The following is a 15966-nucleotide window of genomic DNA, read 5'->3' as shown; positions in this document are numbered from 1 at the left end:
TATTTGCTCTAGAGACTGTGGTGGGACTGTGCGTGTGTGCATGCTTAGTTTGCTCAAGCGTGTCCAACTCTTTGAGATCCCGTGGACTGTAGCATGCCAGGCTCCCCTGTCCATGGGATTCTCCAGGCAAGAATCCTGGAGTGGGTGCATGCGTGTGTGCTTAGTCACTTCAGTCGTGTCCGACTCTGTGTGACCCCATGGACCGCAGCCCGCCAGGCTCCCCTGTCCATGGAGTTCTCCAGGCAAGAATACTGGAGTGGGTAGCCATTCCCTTTTCCAGAGATTGAACCCTGGTCTCCTGCATTGCGAGCAGATTCTTTACCATTTGAGCCACCTGGGTGGGACTTTAGACTCCATGTAACCCTTTGGAGTGATACTACTTCTCCCATTTTCTATATAAGGGTTATATAGCCTCCAAGTGCTTTTGCAGTGGCAGGATGATATCAGTCTTTCAAAGGAAACAGTGCTATCAATATTTAGAAGACAGTGCATAAGGTTAAAGCCTGTTGAACTTGGGTGGTTTAGAATACCACATGGATATCCCCAGAAATTCCTTTGACAAGCTGCTAGTCCTAGGACTATACTTTAGCTTGCCAAGTACCAAGGCTCGTGATCCAGTTCATCCATCTCTGGCCCCTTCACCCACTGCCCCTACTCCAGAAACACATAATTAGAAGACAAGGAAAGGACTCAATTGCCCCATGAGGTCTAGCTGTGAACCAAGCTCCAGTGTAATTTAAATAGACTCTTTATGTACCAAGGACAAATCTAGTAACAGAGAGGGGGGACAAGAGGAAGCAACCACTCCCTGAGTCAAGGCCACAGCCCCTGACAGTGAGCTAAGGGGCTGAGGCCAGCATGCATCCGTCTACTGCAACCATGCAAGCAGGTATGCTAGGGCACAACCCAAGAGTGACCCACAGATGTGTTAGTTGGCCAGGAAAACCATCTCAGCTGATAGAGACCAAGGCCTCTGCTGCACAGGTGAGCAAAAGGAAGCTCAGAGTCATAGTAACTCCAGAGTTCATGCTCATAAGAACCTTGCTGTATGCCTCCCTGCTATGTGTAAAGCTCCGAGCTGGTAGAGAAAGCTGGCTCTTAAAAAAGCAAAGCAGGACAAAATACCCCCAAATCTAGTCTGTCAGCACAGAGAACTATTGGCAGTTGGAATCAGGCCTCAGTATTTTTTTAAGCTGAGGCTCCCTCCCTTTCTGCTACCTACGGGTGCAATTTCCAGTGCTTTCTCCAAAAGAAACATTTGGCTTTCTATAGAGAACCTCTGAGACCTCATGTGACTGAAAATGGAAGAGGGGGAAGGAGGCCCTCCTCAAGCCCCACCCCAAAACCCCCATGGGTAAGCTGAGGTTAGGCCCCTGTAGATCGATTTATTTTAGGAGGCACTTGGTTCTGAAGCATTTGTTTCAGAAAATACCCCTGTGCCCCATCAATAGTAGCTTTCAACGGCTCTTCCCGGGTGGCCTTGTCTCTTTTAAATTTCATTTCCTGTTGGAAAGGATAAACAGGTAACTGTTTAATGCCACTGACTGGACTCATTTAACAGAAAACCAGGATCAGCATGAAGCTGGGGAACCAGAGTGGGACTGATGGGTGAAACAGAGCTGAGAAGCCAGTCTGGGATCACAAGTGGAATAGAGCAGGTCGATGAACAGAAAGGCGTTAGAGAATACCAAGTGAAGGCCTTTTATTTTACTTCTGCTCCATGCAAGGGCAATTGTCCCGCTGGAGGAGGGGATATGAATGCAAGGGAGACAGTGTAATCAGCTGCCATGTTGGGCATGGCTCCCTGGACTTGGCCTGGAGGCCTTGGTGGGAATCCTGGCACTACCACTCATCAGCTTTGCCCTTCAGCCGAGTTCTTTAACCCCCTTGAGCCTCAGATGCCTGTCTGCTCTACTGCACAGGATGCTGTGAATTCAAATGATGCCTTCACATGCTTGGCAAGCGCCCCACCCCTAGTAGGAATTCACACGTAATAACTATAAATTGGCAGAGATGGTGTTGGAACCCATACAATTTAACACATGCTTTCCACTACACACCAGGCACTGTGTTGGGCAATAGGAGCTGCCAAAGGATAAGAGAGCCCTGACTTGAAAAGAGATGGGCACAGAATTGATGATGTCAATACAGCCTGGTAAGGATTTGCAGCAAAACAGATATGGGGCAATATGGCACCCCCACATTAAATGTTTTGAGGTATTGTTGATAGCATGGTCAATGAAAGGATTCATAATTGTCTATTTCTCCCTCTAGAAGGCAAAGTCCACCAAAGCCGGAATGTTGTTTTAGTGTCTGTCTAAGCACCGTGGGGAAAAGCAGGTTGAGGGAATGGTTAAGGTGATGCTCTAATCTCTGAACTACCATATTATCTTGAATCTATCTTTCAGTTCACCATTTCTCTCTACAGCTGAGTACATCCACTGTTTAACCCATTTGATGAATTTTTAATTTCTATAACTGTATGTTTAAATTACAGAATTTCTATTTAGCTCATGTAAAATGTCTACTTTTCGATCATCTTATCCTGTACTTGCCCTATAGTTTCTATTCCTCTTTTACCGGAAAACGTGTTAAACATACTTACTCTCTCAAATTGATCTATTCCCTGTAGTTGCTAAGATAGGAACTTCTCCATGTCTTTTGTCTGACTCTCACTAATGGTGGCTTTTTCCCTCTCCTTTACACACTAAAATATTTAAAAGTACACTTAACATCAGGAGTTTTGTTGTTTTGTGGCTTTGAGTTTTTAAATTTTGTTTTTTGTGGGAAAGCCATGCAACATAAAAATGTTGAGACATTTTTATGACTTGGCTTTAGGCTGCCCCTCTCAGGATCTCATAGTTTAATCAATTCCAGACACAGTTTTTACATTATCTTCTTAGTTTGTGGCTTGTGTACTATAAAAGAAGTACCCCAACCCCATACCCATGTAGAGCATAGGCTGGGGGTTTAATTTTTTTGAGGGTGATCCCAGTGGGCCAGCACAGTTGATAGACTTCCCTACTCAATCTTCAGCAGAAATTCCCTTCTTTCATGGTAAGGCCCTTCATTCTTCATTGACAGCCTTGGTAAGGAGTTTGTTTCCTATTGCCTCAGCTCTCATCCCCATTGGATTCTGAAACTCCAGCCCCCTAAGAATCATACATATTTTCCATGTTTTCACAGGATCTTTTGTTTCATTCCTTCCCACTGATCACTGCTTGCTCTTCATTTCAGGCACCTGGGGATTTCTCCTTTCTGCAAACCAGCCTGGTGATGGATTTTTTCCCCCTTGTATATTTACACTAACATCTCTCTGTGATTGGAAGGAATGTCCCTTGACAACTCTATCTGACTAGAAAGATTTTATTATGCCTTTAGATACTAGTCTTTCTCTCTCAGCTCTGACTTTGTGAAGGACAGAAACCTTGGTCTGATTCATCTTTTGATCCTGATTCTTCAGACTATGCCCAGATCAGAGTAGGAAGCAATAAAGATTTCATCATTCAATGAACAAACAAATCAATTATCTTTCATTTACACTCTCAGTGGGAAATAGAGAATATATACTAAATATCTTCTAGAGAAAGAAGACATCAAGAATCCCAGGAAAGTCATCCATGCTCTCTGGGAGGCCATGCTAACCAATCAAAGGAGTTCGGCCACTGCCTTAGTTTCACCCTTTGACCAGTGGGTTCTCTACTCTTGACAGTACTTCTTTCTTGAAGGGCAACAGCTGATAATTATAGTGCTGCTGCTGCTGCATCGCTTCAGTCATGTCCGACTCTGTGCAACCCCACAGATGGCAGCCCACCATCCCAGGGTCCCCCATCCCTGGGATTCTCCAGGCAAGAACACTAGAGTGGGTTGCCATTTCCTTCTCCAATGAATGAAAGTGAAAAGTGAAAGTGAAGTTGCTCAGTCGTATCCGACTCTTAGCGACCTCATGGACTGCAGCCAACCAGGCTCCTCCATCCATGGGATTTTCCAGGCAAGAGTACTGGAGTGGGGTGCCATTGCCTTCTCTGAATTATAGTGCTAGTCTGCTAGAAATTCATAGTCTGGCAGGCTAGGTTCTTACTGGTAGCTTTGTTGTCTTTTTAGCACATACTGATGTCCTTCTGGGGCCTCCCAGGTGGCTCAGTGGTAAAGAATCCACCTGCCAATGCAGAAGATGCAAGAGACATGGGTTCGATTCCTGGGTCAGGAAGAGCCGCTGGAGCAGGAAATGGCAACCCACTCCAATCTTCTTGCCTGGAAATTTTCATGGACAAGGAGCCTGGCAGGCTACAGTCCATGGGGTTGCAAAGAGTCAGACACGACTGAGCACACACACATTGTGTCCTTCTAGAGCCATAACTGGAACTTGATCAGCAACATGTAATGTGCAAAGATATATACTCTTTTCTGTTGGTTCCATAAAGAGCTTGCCAAGTAAATTCACAGACTCGAAAGCCCCTGGCACAGTGCTTGGCACAGAGTAAGCACGTTTAGTGCATTTATTTCTTTTCCATTAAAAATAGCCACAAATATTTGTTGAAAATCTATTGTCTCCTAAGCACTGTGCTTGGTGCTGAAGATGGAGAGGTGTAACATATGTTACACCTCTGTTTTAATTCTTACTTAGAAAAAGAATGTCCAGGGACTTCCTTGGTGATCTATGGTTAAGAATCTGCCATGCAATGCAGGGGATGTGGGTTTGATTCCTGGTCAGGGAACTAAAATCCCACACGCCATGAAGCAACTAAGCCCGTTCATCACAACTAAGGAGCCAGTGTGTCATAACTAAGACCTGACACAGCCAAATAAATAAATATTTTTTAAAAGAAAAAGAATGTCCACATCAAATTTGACAATAAAAATTATCCCAAATGTCCTCTGATCTAAGGTGAAGAGACATCTCACCTCATCCTGCCACTATAAAATGCCTAAAAAGTATAACCAGCAAACTAAATTTGCCTGTTATCGTTTTATAAAGTAACAGTCTCTTTCCTTAGGGAGGAAATCCAACTCCCATTGAATACACGAGCAGACAAAGGAGAACTGATCATAAAAGGCAATTTTTGACAGTGACTTTTGAGCTCCTTTCATCACTATAATTCCAGAACCTAGAATCACGCCTGAATTAAATTAGAAACTTGATAAGACTGTTGAATCTGAGTATTCTTGCACATATATATGGATATAGCCCATCCATATATATGACTCTAGATACAGTAAGACTCACTCATCATTCCACACATATTTATTGAGAATTTCTTATGAATGAGAGTATGTACTAGATTTTTTTATAGAGACAGGAGAAAGAAAAAAAAAAGATATCCTACCTACAAGGAATTTCCAGGTGTAAGGGCAAGATAGACAGTTATATAAATCACCATGATATAACAAAGAAAATGCTAAGAGATGAACATAAGAAAAGACTGCTGCTACTGCTGCTGCTGCTAAGTTGCTTCAGTTGTGTCCGACTCTGTGTGACCCCATAGACGGCAGCCCACCAGGCTCCCCTGTCCCTGGGATTCTCGAGGCAAGAACACTGGATTGGGTTGCCATTTCCTTCTCCAATGCATGAGAGTGAAAAGACTATGGGGTTCCAAATACAGAAAGGCTACTTCCTGCTGAGGGATTAGATAAGACTGTGGCTAATATAGACTATATGCTCAAACTTAAGTAATGTGTTACCTGGTAGCTCAGATGGTAAAGAATGAGTCTACAATGTGGGAGACCTGGGTTCGATCCCTGGGTTGGGAAGATCCCTGGAGGAGGGCATGATGACCCTATCCAGTAATCTTGCCCGGAGAATCCCTAGGGACAGAGGAGCCTGGTGGGCCACAGTCTATGGGATCACAAAGAATTGTACATGACTGAGTGACTAAGCCCAGTAGAGGGAGAAAGTGGGGACTAGCAAGGAAGGAAGGGTAACTCAGACGGAAAAAATAGCTTAGACAAAAGGCAGAAGCAGAAAAGCACAGGATATAGACAATGAAACAGAAGGTTGGCTGGAGACGTATAAAAGAGCAGTCTAAAGAGAAATAAGCTGGAAAGGTAGGATGAGCCAATTGCAGGGGGTTTGAACACGGCCTGATTTATCTTCCAGGATATAGGATCTCTATAGAGTAGCCAGTGCTTAGCATATGGTAGGGCTTAATTAATGCTACAACAGCCGCATAGCAGGAGCCTGTTCTCCAGCTGCACACAGGAAGTGGCCATCTGTACATGCAGGCAATTACAAACCTTCCAGATACTCTGCCCTGAACCCTGCAAGCACATCAAATACTCACCGTAAAAGGTCACCCAACAAACATCTCTGATCAATCCTGGCTCAGGCAGAATCAAATCCTCTAAATAAGATCCACTGGATGCAGTGTCAGGAAGGTCAGAAACTACCCTTTTTCACATCTTGAAGCATTTTTACCATGTGGAACTCTTTAGAAGAAGAAGGGAAAGGAAAGAGAGAGGCAGGAAAAAAAAAAAAAAAAACCCTCTCCAGAAATAATAGAATTCCAAGTAATTAAATGTTAACTGATCACAAAGTTAACAGGGGATTTATTTTGGCCCCTGCCTCCTTCTGGTGATCTAAAAAGCAGTTGACTTCAAGGACAGCCATGCCAGGATTAAACCTGGCGTTTCACGCCTCCCCTCCACTTCCGCCCCGCATGTCCCCACTGTGTACCTTTGTCGAGCTCACTTGAAATGTTCCATGATGAGGTAGGCACTAACTCAGCAGTGACTGACAACTCTGTTTCTGAAAAGAAAGAGAAGGGAGGGGAGAAAGACAAGGGCAATATTAAATATAGTAACTTATGGGCTGTTAGAAGCATTACAGGAGATTTCCAAAGGCCCTGCTTTCCGAGAGGGACCATGCAGTCCCATAGCTTATTAAACTTAAATGTCTGCTCAGCCTGCCAGGCAGAGGTGCCTGTATTATAGAGGCTATCCAGACAAACATACTGGAGGCCAGATTTGAGGATTTTTTTCCTTTAAAACACAGGCTTGAAAATTAAATACAAATATTTCATTGACAAAAAACCAAACCTGCAGAAATGACCAAACATGATCAAATACAAACTCTTCCTTTTCTTGTTCAAAGACCAGTCTCAGGTTAATAGAGTCAACAGCCTTTCCATGAAACATGAGATCAACATTGCTCCTGATGCTGGTTTCATTTGTGTTTGTGAATTCATAGCATTTCTCTTAATAGACCAATTGATTTCTTTATATTGAAACCTTCAGTCAAGACAAATGGAAGCTAAGGATTTGAATATGGAGAGTAATTTGTGGTAACCAAAATTCAAAGGTAACTTTAAAAACCACCATAAATTAAAGCAAACATGCAAATCCAAAATATTAAGGACATGATACACTATGAAAATTTTAAAACTTTTTATGATATACTATAAATACAAACAATACTTTTATTTTTGAATATTTAACCCATGACACATCCTACTAGCACATTTTAATAGGATTGCATTAATCTCCCCTTAGGCCACGTACACACATACACACACACACACACACACTTGTATTACAGAGCTTTTGTGCTAGGTAGGATCTCAGAGAGCCCAGAGACTGGGTCATTAGATCTGTGGCAGCCATGCTATCACACCCCCTTTCTTCAGATATCATTGATCAATTATGGATCCTTTTGCCTATAAACCTGGGATCTGCCTTACAGCCTTTCAACACGGTTTTTTTAGGTAGCCACTGCAAATGGATCTGTGTTAGAACGCAAGGCAGAGGAAGAACTAGTATTTAAACCTACATCTGTCTGACTCTACCACCCACACAGCTCCGGGCAGCCCATGCTGCCCAGTTGTCAAGTCTGAAACCTGACTAGGTTTTCACTTATTTCTCTCTGGCTTTACCCTTTCACCAAGATAAGCACACTCTTCTACATTTCCTTATTTATTGATGGAGGCCATCTGCCACATGGCCGTAGAAGCCGCATGCCGTCATCAGTGAGCTTTGCCAAGGACAGGATGTTTACCCACTGAGACCTTGCAGAGGCCATTTCTAGCTTGTCTACTGAGTCTCTAATTAACCTGCCATGCATAGCAGAGACAAAGGAGTTGTTTGGTTTGTGCAGACCTTCTTGGCTTTCTTCTTCCCCTGTCCAGGTGGGAAAGAAAACAGGTGGGAAAGAAAGTAGACAAGCCACACAAAACCTACCCAACCCCAAAAGGCCCCGGTCACCTCCCACATCCTGAGCCAACAACAGCATGCATTCTTTTCAGGGGAACCGAGGTCAGATGGGCATTATGGCTGGGATCTTAGAGCAAACAGGATTCCAAAATATGAAGCCAAAAAGGAAAATTTGCCCAAGTAAGAAAACTGCTTAACAGAAAGCCACAGGAGAAGGCAGTGCTCCTGCTATCAACCACTTGTCCTAGAAATGGGTGTTTCATGCAGGTGATTTTACCAGGAAGTGCTAATTGTCTATATTCTAGAGCCCTCCACGTGTGACTCCAACCACAACTCCACTCTGACCCCCCTGCTGCCGCCACCCACTTTGGCTCTTTGAATAAAGGCCCCTTGTTTGCAGTATTTTGGGCTATTGTGGTTCCTTTTATAAAAAGGCTCATCAAGCACTCCAGTACCCAGACTTCAGGGAGCTTGGGAATAGAAGCATGGCAGCCACGGCGGCCACTCAGGCAAGAAGCAAAGGGTGGGGAAGTGGTGGGATTAAGCCAGATCTTGACAGCATTTACATTCAATATTTTCATAGCTTCATCTTACTGCTGCTCACAGCTAAATTGCCAGAAACATAGGTTTCATTTTACAGTATTAATTTTATAGAAAGTTAGCTATATGTCATTTGGTTTTTCTAGCCTGAATTTGAATTGCTGATTGAATATAATTTGAGACTGATGACAAATGAATAGATTCTTGGCACTGCTAACAGTAAAACTGTTCCCCCACATGTCCCTGGACACTAATTACCACTCAGTTCTTGGGCTACAGAAAAGATAATTTCAATTCATAACCTCATTAATTGATTGTGATGATTCTGAGGAATTTTGTTCTCAGCTTCAAGATCTATTCCTTGAGATAACCATATGTTCAGCTCTTCAGATAAAATGATAATAAAAACAGATAAAATAGTTTTAAGTATGAATACTCTCCCTGACAAATATCTTCTTAGGCTACTTTTTTTTTAAGTAAGGCTGGATTATTTAATGTGAAAAGTTTAATGTTAGTAATTGTCCCTCACAAAAAATGATGTTTAATAAGCTTCCCCCTCACCTCCTGAAAAGAAGACTGACTCTTTAAGTGAGAAAAATTGAGCATATCTTGATTTAAGCAGCCTCGATTCCAAGGTCAGCAGCAGCCTTAGAGAGATGTGACCACCAGTCTTGACCCTACGGGACCTCCAGTGATGAATTCAGTTCCTCTCTTACTCTCTTTACTGTGGCAAAAGGATGAGATATTTAACTCCAGACTAGCAGCCTCTCTTTTTGTAACATCATTGTGATAATAGCAAATTCGTACATGCCAACTAGGAGACAGTAGAATTTTTAATGAAAATACACACCTACATTAAAATACTAATTTCTGCCAGTTACTAATGTTGTGATCAAGACCAAGTTACTTAACATCTTTTGACCACTATTTTCTCATCTGGAAAATGAGGACAATACAAGCCATCTCATAGGAAATGTGGTAAGGACTAGAGCAGATTATCGACCAAAAGTGTCCTGCACCCAAGAGGGTGCCCAGCATAGAGTGGACACTCAAGATCTTGCATGCCTCACCCTCTGTCTAGAAAGGCACATGGACATACTCTGCATGGATATACTCCAGTTTAGTGGCTGTGTCACTGTTTCAGTTTGCAGTAACACATTTGCTGTACTTTAAGAAAGACTCTATTTTGCATGCCTTACTAAATCCAAGATGATCTTTTCATTTTGTGAGGTTTTCCTGAATCAGTCACCAGTTCTCTTAGAACATCAGTGTTTCTATGTGGTTTTATCCAATTTAGGCAAATCCAGCATGTTTGAGAAAACTCCATCCCTTATCTTTCCTGACCTCTGCAGGAGGGCAAGCCATTCTTCTCTGGAGTTGATCAATAGGAGCTATTATCTTTGCAGTTTCACTGATGAGTGACTTTTTGGCACCGATTCTGCAAACCATAAGGTTTTGGTATTTAAGCCTGAACAGTGGGAGTGTTATTTGGAGCAAAGGAAAAAAAATAATAAGCCTTGAATCCTTCTCATTGATAAAAGCCTGTGCTCTCCACAAGGATTACTGGTTCATCTCAGCAGTTGGCAGGGAGCGACCCCATGTTCACAGGATGCACAAGCTCTTCCAAGAAGCCCCCAGCCACGCCACATCCTGTATCCTGATCCAGTGACAAGTTGAGGTTATACAGGCACGAACCAGCATTCTCACGAGACTGGTGGCCAGCCCAGTGGTCACAAAGGCCAAGTGTGAGGGAACAAGTGGCTATCCGAGGGCCTTTTCTGGCCAGTAACACTGAGTTTACAGTGTGATAGCTGGGTGGGCCTTAGAGGCCAAAGACTTATTTAGCAAGCTATGTATTTTGTTTTTTGCACGTTTTTTGCTGCTTGTGCGTCACACTTTAATAACCAGCCACTCTGGGGCATCCCCCTGCCCAGAGTTCACAAATTTATAACTTTTTGAAAGGGGTGCACGTTTTAATGTGACAGTCCATATGTGGGTCCTTCTCTCCTTAGATATAAAACTGAAGTGTCATACAGTGTTATTTTCAGTATTCTAATTTCTTACAAGTTCAACTAGGTCATGACTCAAGCCTAAGGATTTCTGGAGGTATCCTTACAGGGAACCTTGGAGGATTTGCAGGTACAGAAGACAAGAGACCCAGGCAATAGCTCCTTCTTCAACAGGAACAATTCCACATTTCTCTGTGTTACATATTCAGGTGTATGGAAAAGGCACCAATGCTTTAAACAAAAGATATTTTAATCCTCTTATCTGATACAACTTCCTCATCTGACATATGAAGCAAATTAGGCCCAAAGCAGTCTAGAGACTTGGCCAAAATCACAGTTCTAAGATAGATACAAGCCTTAGAAATGGCTTGGGAATAAACGCATGCTTCAATAACATAAATTTTTAAAACAGAAATAAATGCATACTGCCTTCTCATTGCTCTCCATCTTCCCTTGACTGTGCCTGTAAGAATGATAAGTCTCCTTAGAAACTGAGTTTAGAGAGCTGCACAGGGAATTTCCAAACAGCCAGCGTCAGTCACACAAACGGGGCACACTGTCTTCTGCGGTAAAAGAAGGCTTCTGTTTGTGATCATTTGGGGGAAGAAGGTGGGAAGGAGACTTCAAAATCTCTGGTATGAAGTGTCAGTTTACACACAACATTCTTGGCCTTGATTCCTTCCTCCCACCAGCACCTCAGTGGAGAAGCCCACAGCCAGGTGTGTCAGCTTCACCAAAGGTACCTGTTTGGGAAAGTCACAATCTGCTCTCCTTAGAAGGGCAGGCAGGCCACATCCCCCAACAGCTCCGGGGGTTAGTCACCCTGAGCATTACTCCAGCCTTTAGTTCACAATCATCCTACATCTAGGGTCCCGCACAAGGCACCCCTCCACTCTGGGAGAGGAACGTCAGAGTCTCCCTCACCCAGGGTGGGATACGCAGGGGTGGAGAATTACTATGCTCAGTGTCTACAATGGCCTAATCCTCAGGGACCTTAAATTTGGATGTCTAAGGCAATCTTCAGAAAAAGTTACCAGTACAGTCACAAAGAAAGAAGGCACAATCCTGCAGCCTTAAACTGTTCCAATACCCATCGATACCACCTACAGATTCTTAATAAAATCTACAAAGACCTCGTAAATGGCACAATTTTGGTTCATGTCGCAATCATTAATCTGTTGAAGAAGAAATTTAAAATATACCAAATTCTGTAGTATTATTCATATTTTTATACATAGAGAATTGCAGAAACAAAAAAAAAGTTGTCCAGGACAGTTGTCCACTGTCCTCTCAGTGTCTGAGAAGCTGACACGCAAGAGATCTTCTCAACAATTCCATAAGATAGGTACCATTATTACCTTCATTCCAAGATTGGAGAGCCTGAGGTAGAGAATCAGGGCACCTGTCTACTCAGGGTGCTGGGGAGGGGTGGGAATTGTGGTCAAACCCAGGCAGTCTGACAGCAGAGCTAGTGTCTCCAATTATGCCAAAACAGGGGGTGGCTAATGCCCAAAGACGTAACCGCTTCCTCTCTAGCTTAAGCCCTCTCTGCTCCAGAGAACCCCTGTGAACTCTAAGTTCAGCAGAACTTAGTTTGACAACCAGTACCAGAGGCCACACTCCTTCCCATCAATGCTTGGCTCCCTAATTCTAAAACCCCTCAAGGTGGTGAGGGACACAGAGGGAAGAGAGGAGATACTTTCTGAATCACACTTAAATGTCTTTTTTCCCTTGGAAATATTTCCTTCTTGAAATCTCTTGTATTAATACTATGGATCATATGTAGTTCTTGTATTTAAAGAATTATGCTACACAAAGCACCATAATGACATACATCTTCTTCAAAATGAATACACATATTTTTGAAAATTACCTTACTTAAAAACTACCATAGTTGGGGTCTCTTCCATGGAACTCTAAAGAGTCACTCACTCATTCATCCATAAATTCAATGCAACTAACACTTTCCAGGTATAAGAACTGGGATGTAAAAACTTGACCTGGTCCATAACATTTTTTGGAAACTTACAGTCTATTGGGAGGCGAGGGCTGTGTGCTAAGTCATTTCAGTCATGTCCGACTCTTCACGACCACATGGACTGTAGCCCACCAGGCTCCTCTGTCTATGGGGTTCTCCAGGCAAGAATACTGGAGTGGGTGGCCATTTCCTTCTCTGGGGATCCTCCCGACCCAGGGATCGAACCTGCACCTCTTACATCTCCTGAACTAGCAGGCATGTTCTTTACCACAGAAATGGACAGATAGGGACTCCTCTTCCCACAAGTCATTACCCGCACCCCCACCACAACTAGGCAAAAAACATCAAGAGTACTGAGTAAAATGCCACAGGAAAAAATATAATATATAGCTGATAACTGAAAGGAAAGGACATTCTCAGGTGTCAAAAAAGAAGAAAACAGTTCAGTAGAAGCTGATGGAGAAGATACCTATAAACACAGATCCCTCAGGCTAGGGGCTGCATTAGCAATACTCCCTGGAAAACCAACCTTTGACCAGAGGGAGATGTGCCTTCTTGCCTAAAGCCTTTATGAGAGCCCGGGAGATCTCCCCACTCTGAGGGAGGGGCTTGAAATACTTCCACCAATAGCCAGAGAAGTTGCTAGGGCGCTTGAGTCTACCTAGGACTTGGCTAGGATAGGGAAATACGTCCCCACAAGAAATCAAAAGGGTGTATAAAGACCAAAGAGGTCACATGTACCTTTCACCCAGTTTCTCTCCAATGAAACTTATGTATTATTCTGTTCAGTTCAGTTCTGTTCAGTCGCTCAGTCATGTCTAACTCTGTGACCCCATGGACTGCAGCATGCCAGGCTTCCCTGTCCATCACCAACTCCCGGAGCTTACTCAAACACATGTCCATTGAGTCAGTGATACCATCCAATCATCTCATCCTCTGTCGTAACATTCTCGTCCTGCTTTCAATCTTTCCCAGCATCAGGGTCTTTTCCAATGAGCCATTTCTTCACATCAGGTGGCCAAAGTATTGGAGTTTCAGTTTCAGCATCAGTCATTCCAATGAATATTCAGGACTGATTTCCTTTAGGATGGACTGGTTGGATCTCCTTGCAGTCAAAGGGACTCTCAAGAGTCTTCTCCAACATCACAATTCAACAGCATAAATACTTTGGTGCTCAGCTTTCTTTATAGTCCAACTCTTACATCCATACATGACTACCAGGGAAACCATAGCCTTGACTAGATGGACCTTTGTTGTTAAAGTAATATCTATGCTTTTTAATATGCTGTCTAGGTTGGTCATAACTTTTTTTCCAAAGAGCAAGTGTCTTTTAATTTCATGGCTGCAGTCACCATCCACAGTGATTTTGGAGCCCAGAAAAATAAAGTCTGTCACTGTTTCCATTGTTTCCCCATCCATTTACCATGAAGTGATGGGACTGGAGGCCATGATCTTAGTTTTCTGAATGTTGAGTTTTAAGCCAACTTTTTCACTCTCCTCTTTCAATTTCATCAAGAGAGGCTCTTTAGTTCTTCTTCACTTTCTGCCATAAAGGTGGTGTCATCTGCATTTCTGAGGTTATTGATATTTCTCCCAGCGACTTTGATTCCATCTTGGGCTTCATCCAGTCCAGCATTTCTCATAATGTCCTCTGCAGAGAAGTTAAATAAGCAGGGTGACAATATACAGACTTGACTTACTGCTTTCCCTATTTGGAACCAGTCTGTTGCTCCATGTCCAGTTCTAACTGTTGCTTCTTGACCTGCATACAGATTTCTCAGGAGGCAAGTAAGGTGGTCTGGTACTCCCATCTCTTTCAGAGTTTTCCACAGTTTGTTGTGATCCACACAGTCAAAGGCTTTGGCATAGCCAATAAAGCAAAAGTAGATGTTTCTCTGGAACTTTCTTCTTTTTTGATGATTCAATGGATGTTGGCAATTTGATCTCTGGTTCCTTTTCCTTTTCTAAATCCAGTTTGAACATCTGGAAGTTCACGGTTCACATACTGTTGAAGCCTGGCTTGGAGAATTTTGAGCATTACTTTGTTAGTGTGTGAGATGAGCGCAGTTGTGTGGTAGTTAGAACATCCTTTGGCATTGCCTTTCTTTCGAATTAGAATGAAAACTGACCTTTTGCAGTCCTGTGGCCACTGCTGAGTTTTCCAAATTTGCTGGCATATTGAGTGTAGCACTTTCACAGCATCATATTTTAGGATCTGAAATAGCTCAACTGGAATTCCATCACCTCCACAAGCTTTGACTGCAGTGATGCTTCCTAAGGCCCACTTGACTTTGCATTCCTGGATGTCTGGCTCTAGGTGAGTGATCACACCATCGTGGTTATATGGGTCATGAAGATCTTTTTTGTATAGTTCTTCTGTGTATTCTTGCCACCTGTTCTTAACATCTTCTGCTTGTTTGTTCCATACCATTTCTGTCCTTTATTGTGCCCATCTTTGCATGAAATGTTCCCTTGGTATCTCTAATTTTCTTGAAGAGATCGCTAGTCTTTTCCATTCTATTGCTTTCCTCCATTTCTTTGCATTGATCACTGAGGAAGGCTTTCTTATCTCTCCTTGCTATTCTCTGGAACTCTGCATTCAGATAGGTATATCTTTCCTTTTCTCCTTTGCATTTCACATCTTTTCTTTTCTCAGCTATTTGTAAGGCCTCCTTGGACAACCATTTTGTTTCTCTTCATTTCTTTTTCTTGAGGGTGGTCTTGATTGCTGCCTCCTGTGCAATGTCACGAACCTCCGTTCATACTTCTTCAGGCACTCTATCAGATGTAATCCCTTGACTATACTTGTCATTTCACTGTATAATCATAAGGGATTTGATTTAGGTTATACCTGAATGGTCTAGTGGTCTTCCCTGTTTTCTTCAATTTGAGTCTGAATTTGGCAATAAGGAGTTCATGATCTGAGCCACAGTCAGCTCCTGGTCTTGTTTTTGCTGACTGTATAGAGCTTCTCTATCTTTGGCTGCAAAGAATATAATCAATCTGATTTCGGTGTTGACCATCTGGTGATGTCCGTGTGTAGAGTCGTCTCTCGTGTTGTCGGAAGAGGGTGTTTGCCATGACCAGTGCATTCTCTTCGCAAAACTCTGTTAGCCTTTGCCCTGCTTCATTTTGTACTCCAAGGCCAAATTTGCCTGTTACTCCAGGTATCTCGACTTCCTACTTTTGCATTCCAGTCCCCTAGAATGAAAAGGACATCTCTTTTGGGTGCTAGTTCTAGAAGGTCCTGCAGGTCTTCTTAGAACCATTCAACTTCAGCTTCTTCAGCATTAC

The 15966-nt window shown here is 43.0% G+C and overlaps 1 protein-coding gene across 1 annotated transcript in view; it reads right to left on the bottom strand.

Annotated features, from left to right (window-relative positions):
• ROR1 (receptor tyrosine kinase like orphan receptor 1) overlaps positions 1-15966 on the bottom strand; it is a 458130-nt gene that overhangs the window by 187976 nt on the left and 254188 nt on the right. Inside the window, exon 2 of the mRNA XM_069593578.1 lies at positions 6674-6745. Coding sequence (XP_069449679.1) covers positions 6674-6745 — 72 coding nt within the window. The remainder of the gene's footprint in view (positions 1-6673; positions 6746-15966) is intronic.

This window comes from Ovis canadensis, chromosome 1, assembly GCF_042477335.2.
Source record: "Ovis canadensis isolate MfBH-ARS-UI-01 breed Bighorn chromosome 1, ARS-UI_OviCan_v2, whole genome shotgun sequence".
Lineage (NCBI taxonomy): Eukaryota > Metazoa > Chordata > Mammalia > Artiodactyla > Bovidae > Ovis > Ovis canadensis.
The sequence above is the reverse complement of the archived record's forward strand: the minus strand, read 5'-3'. Positions and strand labels throughout refer to the sequence as shown.